Source organism: Glycine soja, chromosome 19, assembly GCF_004193775.1.
Source record: "Glycine soja cultivar W05 chromosome 19, ASM419377v2, whole genome shotgun sequence".
In the NCBI taxonomy this organism is placed as follows: domain Eukaryota; kingdom Viridiplantae; phylum Streptophyta; class Magnoliopsida; order Fabales; family Fabaceae; genus Glycine; species Glycine soja.
Genome location: NC_041020.1, coordinates 46,571,111 through 46,579,725, shown reverse-complemented (window position 1 = coordinate 46,579,725; position 8,615 = coordinate 46,571,111). Strand labels below are relative to the sequence as shown.

Below are 8,615 nucleotides of genomic sequence, written 5' to 3'. Positions count from 1 at the left end.
AAAATAATTTTATAAAATTATCTAATCATAAATCATTAATTATCAATCATCGATATGATTTATAAGGCAATTATTCGTAACAATAAATTTTTTTACCGGATACCGTTAATGTATTACTTTTTTTTTCTTTCTAAAAAGAATAACAATCACTTATAAAGTAATAATATCATTATGAGATTGAAAGAATCTGAATACGCCTTTTTTAGCAGGCTGCATTGTCGTTGGGCCTGTTAATTTGAGCCTCTATATCCAAACGCCATTAACATTTCAATGGGCTAGAAGTGCGGTAAATTCAAACCTTAAGAAATAGAGTGAGATATTGCCATTAGCAGTATCTCTTTGGCTATTGGCATTACCCACGCGGATGCCTTTTAACTGTATTTCCAAATTGCTCCTTGAACGGAAACACAAATGTTTCCGTCGTGTATTGATTTCTTCATCCCATTTACAAAACAGAAACGAATTTTTCACCCCAAAAATACAAAAAAAAAGTTTATCCAAATAATACATGTAAGAAAATATTTACATGGATAATATAAAATACCGTATAAGGTGAGAAATCGGTTTTCCCGAAACTGATTTCTCACTTGCACATATTTTTCTAAAGTGTGTTTTTTTTATTTCGATTTTTTTTTAAATAACTATTTTCTGTTTTAATTTTTTATTTTACTAATTTATAAAAAATTAATTTATCTAGAATATTATTTAAGAAAAATACATGTATTTAAATACTTAATATAAATATAATTTAGTTAAATATTTGTAGAAAAATGAATATCTTATCTAGAATAACATTTAGGAAAAATCAATATATTTAAATAATCAATATAAATATAATTTATTTAAATATTTATAAAAAAAACATATATTTAAGTATTCTTTCTTCTAAATAAATTAGATACATAAAATATGTTCAATTCAACTTGTTGGTTGTATATGTTTTTTTTTAAATTTAAAATATGTATTTTAATAATCAAATAAAATGAAAATAAAAAAGAATTGAAACGTATGTTAGGGTGAGCTATTGTCCAGTATTTTTGTTGCAGGTTTGAAAATTTATGAAATAAAATTGTGTTTTTATTATTCTTATTTTTTTGTTATTTTACAAAACAAAAATGTAATTTCTTCTCACAAAATCCCCACCCCATCCAAATGGAAATGTATTTCCATTTTGGCAAAAAATTCTCATACCCTTTCCCCTACCCCCTACACACAACACTAACACTCACAACAATAAAACATCACAGACACTCATATGTGTTCTAGATCTAAGTTGGGTGGGGGTCATGGGGGGATGGGTGTTGCCAAGGAGAGTGGTGCGGGGGAGGGTGGCGGCATGTGTGGGTTGGGGTGGGGAGAGGGTTTTGGATCTGAGGAGAAGGAAGGGGGTATGGGAATTTGGTAAGTGGGCAAAAGAGGAGTTTTCTCAAGGTTGATAATACCAATAGTAAGGATTGGTGGTGCGAACAGTAGTTCCCAATGGAGTGTCTAATCTTCGAATTGAAAAACATATTACAGTAATTGTAAAGGGTCTAAGAAGAATACAAATGTGATTTCGCTTTCAGGCAAGCCTAGAAAAAAAAAAGTGTAAAAACAATTTGGGAATCAGATTAGAAAAGGCAAGAATCGGATCATCTAAGGTAAAATCATTTGGAATTTTTGCTTAAAGAAAAAGAGTGAAGTTCGAACCGAGACAAGCCTCCACACTTGTTTCCAAAAGGTAAAAAGAAAAAAAAAATCCCTTTCCCACTAATCATCTAAGCGTTTGTTAGGAGAGGAATTTTTCGTTTTCCAAGAATTATAAAAAACTTGATTTCTCAAATTTAGCATGCGTTTTAAAAAAAATAACATTTATGAAAATTCTAAAAAAAAAAATTCATGAGGAGGTGAAAATATTACTTTTTAAATTTTAATTATTTTTTATTATAATAAAAATATTATGTTATTCATTATTAAATTATATAATGTGATAAACAATTAAAAATAATTAAATAAAAATGTGCATAACTGTGATTCTTCTAAAATTGATCTAAAAATTTCTAAAAACAATCAAATACATTATATTTATCCTCAGAAAATATAATTCGGAAGATTCATAATTTTGGGGTAAGAAAAAACGTGAACCCTATCAAACACTTGATAAATTCCTTCTAACAGCATATTCTACTTACGGCGCGAATACAAAGACACAGGAAAAGGAAAAGCAAAGCAGAGGAGTTCAATCCAAATAAACCACGTCGTCTAAAGTCCAGTCCATATCGCGTTATCAAAGTTGTTTTTTTTTCTTTTTCTGAGAGCGACAGAAAGTGGAGAAGAAAAAGATGGAGAAAATAGAGCACAAAACGGTGAGGACGAATGGAATAAACATGCACGTGGCATCCATTGGGTCAGGCCCAGTTGTACTGTTCCTCCACGGCTTCCCGGAGCTTTGGTACACGTGGCGCCACCAGCTTCTGTCCCTCTCCGCCGTGGGCTACCGGGCCATCGCCCCCGACCTCCGCGGCTACGGCGACACCGACGCCCCGCCCGACGCTTCCTCGTACTCCGCCCTCCACATCGTCGCCGACCTCGTCGGGCTTCTCGACGCTTTGGGAATCGAGCGAGTTTTTCTGGTGGGCCATGACTGGGGAGCCTCCATAGCCTGGCATTTCTGCTTGCTGAGGCCCGATCGTGTGAAGGCCCTCGTCAACATGAGCGTCGTGTTCCGCCCCAGAAACCCTAATCGAAAGCCCATTCAGAGCCTCAGGGCCATCATGGGCGACGATTACTATATCTGCAGGTTCCAGGTAAATAATAATTCAAGTCCTAATTTTTTTCATCGGCAAATATTAGTTACTCGCTAATTTTTCCTTCTCCCTTTGTTAATAATAAGTAGTACTTTGTTATTTGGTTGTGCTGTAGAAACCTGGGGAGGTTGAAGAAGAGTTTGCACGTGCTGGTGCTGCGAGAATTATAAAGACATTTATTGCATCTCGCGATCCACGACCACCTTGTGTGCCTAAGGAGATAGGATTTGGTGGTTCACCTGACCTTCGTATTGATCTACCTTCGTGGCTGACCGAAGAAGATGTCAATTATTATGCCAGCAAATTTGAACAGAAAGGTTTCACTGGCGGCCTAAACTACTATCGCGCTATGGACCTGTAAGTTTCTTCTAGTTCGACGTAGGAAACATTGCTATACTTACTACAAAGTAACCTCCTGTTCTGTAGATTCAACTTTAAAGTTTATTTTAGTAAGACTTGAGTTTTTCTTAGAAGCAAAGCATGAACTTAAATCAATACTACTACTACTGCGTGATAGTTCTTTCTTTTATCCTCTCAAATATCCCAATTTCTTCTCTGGTTCTTAAATTCCTTTTGCATGAACTGATTATGAATAAATTGTTCCTAATGATTCTATTTAGAGCACTGATAAACGTTACCCCAAATGGGTACATAGGGTGCAAGGAAGAGAGATGAAAAAAAAAAGTGTGCAGATAAGACTAATGTAGTCCGAATAAGGCTTGAGCATTTCACACCTTCAGGCTTGTTTTGTGAGGTTAAGTTAGACTTTAACTCTAAATTCTAAGATGGTCTAAGAGTCTATTCTACTTTCTGTTATTGTGTCACCAATATTTGTCTATGCTCTAGAAGTTTATTCCTAGGCGTGAGGGGTTGTTATTGTGCCACCCTCATTTTTCCGCACTCCTCATATGCAATCCTTGGCCTGGGAATGATATGGCTAATGTAGGCTTGGACACTCTTTGAGTGTGACAGATCTCATAAGTGATGCGATGGAAAATAAAGAGAGACAAGAAAAAAATGAAGTAGAAAATGATATAGAAGAATAAGTGAGTGTATGTTTATATTTATTTTTAATGTTCAACAACAATTGAGTTTGTAATAAAAGGGTATGTTTGGGAGTAGCTTTCATAAGTTATTTTTGATGCAGTAACTGAACCTGACTTGTAGTACCGTATGTATGTACCAAGAAAATAAGTTCAGAATATAATTGTTTTCTTTTTCGATGAGATTATCAGTTTGTTATTAGGTTTTTGCTAATTTATTTTGTTGAAGGATGTGTATGTAGTCTGGTAAATTCTTTTTTTTCTTTTTTCTGCAGAACCTGGGAGCTCACAGCAGCATGGACTGGAGTACAGATTAAGGTACCAGTCAAGTTTATTGTGGGAGACCTTGACATTACATACAACACTCCAGGTGTTAAGGAGTATATACATAATGGTGGCTTTAAGAGAGACGTACCATTCTTGCAAGAATTGGTTGTGATGGAAGGAGTAGCTCACTTTATAAATCAGGAAAGGCCCCAAGAGATCAGCGCGCATATATACGACTTCATCAAGAAATTCTAATCCACGTTATTATCCTTCAGAAGTATACCGTGCACAAGTCATTAATAATTCCTGTAATCCTGACTTGGATGCACTGTTTCTCAAGCTTGTATCAATGTCATCTACACAACTTCTGGCGTAATGCCAAGGTTTCTTTTCTTAATTTGGCTTGTATAAAAATAAAAATATTTAGTGCATTTAACTAAGGGGACGTTTGGCAGGAAAGCACTTTTTCATGTTGGGAAATCAAGAATCTTGAGAATCATATTTCTTGGAATCTTTAGATCAATTTCCTGAAAATAAAAAAATTATGAATATTTTTATCGATAATTTTAATTATTTATCACATATAATTTAATAAAAAATAAATTGATGTTTCTATTATAGTAAAAGAAAAATTAAATTCGAAAAAGTAAGATTTTCATTTTTTATTATAAGAAAGTTTTTGTGAGAAATTAAGTTTTCAACTTATAATTTTTGAAAAACTAAACTTTTCTTTTACTAAATGTCTCCTTTGAGTTTTAAAACTTATACCCACACCCCCTCCTTCCATGATGCCACGGTTGAATCAATCCTAACTCCCAAGTGGTAGATTTCTTTCTCTCTATATCGTCGTCAGTACTCGTTAATGTGGTGGTAGCGATTGACAGTCGCAGTAATAATTTGGTATAATAGAATGAGCTTAAAATGACAACAATAATGCGGGAAAAAACGAAAGGAAATGGTTGGGGTTGATGGTCTCATACTTTCAATTTGAGGCCCCGAAACACACCAAACGAAAACTGACTTGATTGACCATGCTATTGTAGACACAACAAGCAACAGTGAGTCAATAAAAATAGATTAAATAATAAACTTGCCACCTTATTAGATACTTTAAAATGAAAAAAATAAATTAATATTAAACAGAATAGAACAACACATTCTTATGAAATTTGACTTTATTGTTATTTCATTTCTACAAATATCGTTCTTGAGAAGCAAACCATGTTTAGCTCGATCAGACATGAAATTTAAACACCTTCCCTAATATTAATTATATTAAAAACTTAATTCATCACATTATATACAATACTAACGTTAAATGGAACCACCTTAAATATCTATCTTAATTCAAACAATCTAAATAAATAAGAGTAAATTATATTCGACACTTTTTTTTTTCACCCTAAAAAAAATTCCGCTTAACTCACTCTTAAACATTGTTTAATAATTTAACAAAAAATAAACAAATATTAAACTTAACAAAAAATAAACAAATATTGAACGTGTTCTCAACAAAACCTATTAATTAAATATGATTCTTATTTTAAAATTTTAGTGTTTTATTTTTGCATTTATATTTTTAACTTCTTTTTTGAAATATTTATTTTTGATATTTAATATAATATCTTACTCAAAAATTACCTTTTCTAATGTTAACAACAATAAAATAAGAATTAAATATTAAAAATAATAATTATTACCTCAAAAAAAATCTATTCATAGGATTAATTATTAATTTATTATTAAATATTTAATAAAAATATTAAAATAATTTTATTTGCTTACCTATTTTAATTGTCGTTTAACAAAAGAAAATAAAAATAATGTAAAAAAATATGAATACAATTTGAAAAAAAAAAAAACATGAGATGCAAGTATAATTTACTCAATAAATAATTTAGTCCCACTCTAATAATTTTTTTAATATCATTAGGTTCGTTCCATTATCCTTCATTCCATCCATAATGAGATAAAAAATACCAGTTTGAGGTTTATAATGGGCACCCATAATAGAATACAGGATATAAAGGGGCGACAATTCATTAAATAATTTAATCCCACTCTTAATAAAACGGACACTCCCTGTCTGGTCCTCTATAGCAACACATAACAAAATAGGAATATACAGAGATTAAAAATAAAAAATTAGATGAAAACTTGGCAAAATCACAACTGAAGCAGACCAATAGCTACTCTTTAATCCTCCTCTCAAAAGTAGTTTGTGCTAGAACAAAATTGTTCGGGGAAAGCGTTTCAATTTTTTTCCCATAGAGAAGGAAAAATAAAAACTAAAATTAACAGATTGTTCCAAAAAACAAGAAAACAATACATAATGATCATAAGTTAAAAGGAAAAGTCCTTCATGTTTGAGCTCCAGAACTCAAACTCTAAAGCCTCTGCTATTCCTTCTTCCTCTGGCCCGCTCAAATTTCCTTCCCTTTGCACGGACATAGGGCTTGGTGTGGCTATGGGGCACACCAGGAGCTGGTCCAAAGTGCTTGACAGCCTCACGCGCATTCTTGGGACCTCTAAGAAGAACCTGAAACATCATTCCAAAACAAATGTCATGCTATAGACACATCATTTTTAACAATTTCCTTACTGCAGGTAAAAGGCAGACCTTGCATTATTATTTTCTTCTTCCTACTGCAACAACATAGAATAGCAAGACAACTAGAACCACAAACAACAAGAATGATACATAATTTTGTTTGTGGGTCTAGTTGTCATGAAAGTGGATCTACATTTAGTTAATTGCCATTTCAACCTTTGCAACTTTTAACACTTTAAGTTGGATCAACACTTACAACACTAGATTGGCAGGAAAGTGGATGAACTAAATTACAAGTTAGAAACAGAAAGTAGAACCGTTTTAGCATTAAGTTATATAAGAAAATTTGCTGACAAGGAAAATTATGCATCATCCTTGTCCTTGGTCCACATGAACACGATTAAGACAAATAAATTGTAGACTTAGAATACATTAATCATCCAGTTGAATTTCACTATCACAAAGATTAGGGGCCAATAACCCAGCACAACCAACATGATTATCCAGAATGTATGAACAAAGTAACTCATTACAAGGGTAAAGTGCACAAAAGGTTATACAGAGGAAGAACTGCTAGCAGGGGACGAGAAAACACAAAAATTGCTACTTGTTCAGACAAAAAAAAAGTCAAAGTTAAAGGCCAACATAACCTTTACAACAAGATAACATATAGTGACATGAAGTTCGTTAGTCATTGTCATTGTTATGTTTTGTTCACATAATAACTCATAAGTTACAACCTGAGGAGCCTTATCTAATGTATTAACTTTAGCTACTCATCTTTTCTCTTATGTGTTTATAGAGAAGTTTATATAAAAAAAAAAAAAGTGACAAAAACCATACCGTGTTTTGGCCAAGTGGAGCTCTAAGAGCCAGTTGATCAAAGGTGAGGCACTCCCCACCAGCCTTCTCAATTCTAGCTCTGGCAGTTTCAGTGAACCTCAAGGCAGTTACCTTCAGAGCAGGGACTTCATAAACCCTAATGTCATCGGTCACGGCACCAACAACCACAGCTATCTTATCCTCCTAATGAATTAAATCCAAAGCAAAAACATCAATGACTATATTCGTTATCATCTCAAATGCCAAAAATTAATGATATTGAAGTAAAGAGACGGGTAGGTACCTTTCCCTTCGTGTAACGGATCAATCTAGAGAGGGATAGCGGGGGCTTGTTGACCTTGCTCATGAAAAGGCGCTTGAGGACAACAGCATTGAAGTTACTCCCAGTCCTCCGAACAAGAAAACGGTACAGCTGAAAACAGAAGGAACATGGCAAATATCAATCTCTAATTCATTCATTCAGAGTGATGCGCGAGATTTAGAAGAAAGGTACCTTGACGAGAAGCTTGAGGTAGATATCATCGGATTTGGGGGCGGTTCGCTTGGTCTTCTTGGACTTACCTCCTGCCTTCAAATCGATTCCCTGCAATCAAGTTCAAGAACTCAGTCAGATCAACTCTCCAAGGATGAGGGATGGTGACGCCGTTGAAGCGAAACATACCATTGCGGATGGAGTTGCTTGCCGCCACTGCTGCTGCCACTAAGCGATAAAAGTGTGCTAGGGTTTTGTTTGGGGTTAGATGAATTTATTTGACAAATTTTCCCACGGGCTTTTAGGCATTTAGCCCCTTCTAATACCCAGAAGAGGAAATAAAAAACGGACTCAACTCGGGTCACATCCACGACCCGTTTAGTGAAACAACAGTGCCTATGAAGGATATTTTTTTTTCTTTTTGTACAATTATGATGGGATGTTTTGAGAAATACTATTTATACAATTAAATTTTATAATATTTTTTATACATTTATGTTTTATTTTCTTTGGTATATATTAGTTATTACTTATTTTTATTTTATTTTACACTTTCCGATTATGTAAATTGTATGAAAAAATTGCACATATTTTTTTACCAATTATCAAATGTTAAATTATCAATAATATAATATAATTTTGTTGTATGTAGA

General features: G+C 33.4%; 2 protein-coding genes across 2 annotated transcripts; one reads left to right on the top strand and one right to left on the bottom strand.

Annotated features, from left to right (window-relative positions):
* The first annotated feature begins 2,163 nt into the window (after positions 1 to 2,163).
* On the top strand, positions 2,164 to 4,607 carry LOC114400581 (epoxide hydrolase A). Its single transcript, XM_028363096.1, has 3 exons — positions 2,164 to 2,786; positions 2,902 to 3,143; positions 4,105 to 4,607. Exons 1-3 carry the CDS (start codon positions 2,322 to 2,324, stop codon positions 4,349 to 4,351), a joined length of 954 nt encoding a protein of 317 aa, XP_028218897.1. The 5' UTR covers positions 2,164 to 2,321; the 3' UTR covers positions 4,352 to 4,607.
* Positions 4,608 to 6,253: 1,646 nt separating this feature from the next.
* LOC114398170 (60S ribosomal protein L18-2-like) lies at positions 6,254 to 8,283 on the bottom strand. Its single transcript, XM_028360331.1, has 5 exons — positions 8,152 to 8,283; positions 7,984 to 8,073; positions 7,774 to 7,902; positions 7,491 to 7,673; positions 6,254 to 6,635 (listed from the first exon to the last, which is right to left on the bottom strand). Exons 1-5 carry the CDS (start codon positions 8,152 to 8,154, stop codon positions 6,477 to 6,479), a joined length of 564 nt encoding a protein of 187 aa, XP_028216132.1. The 5' UTR covers positions 8,155 to 8,283; the 3' UTR covers positions 6,254 to 6,476.
* Positions 8,284 to 8,615: the final 332 nt, after the last annotated feature.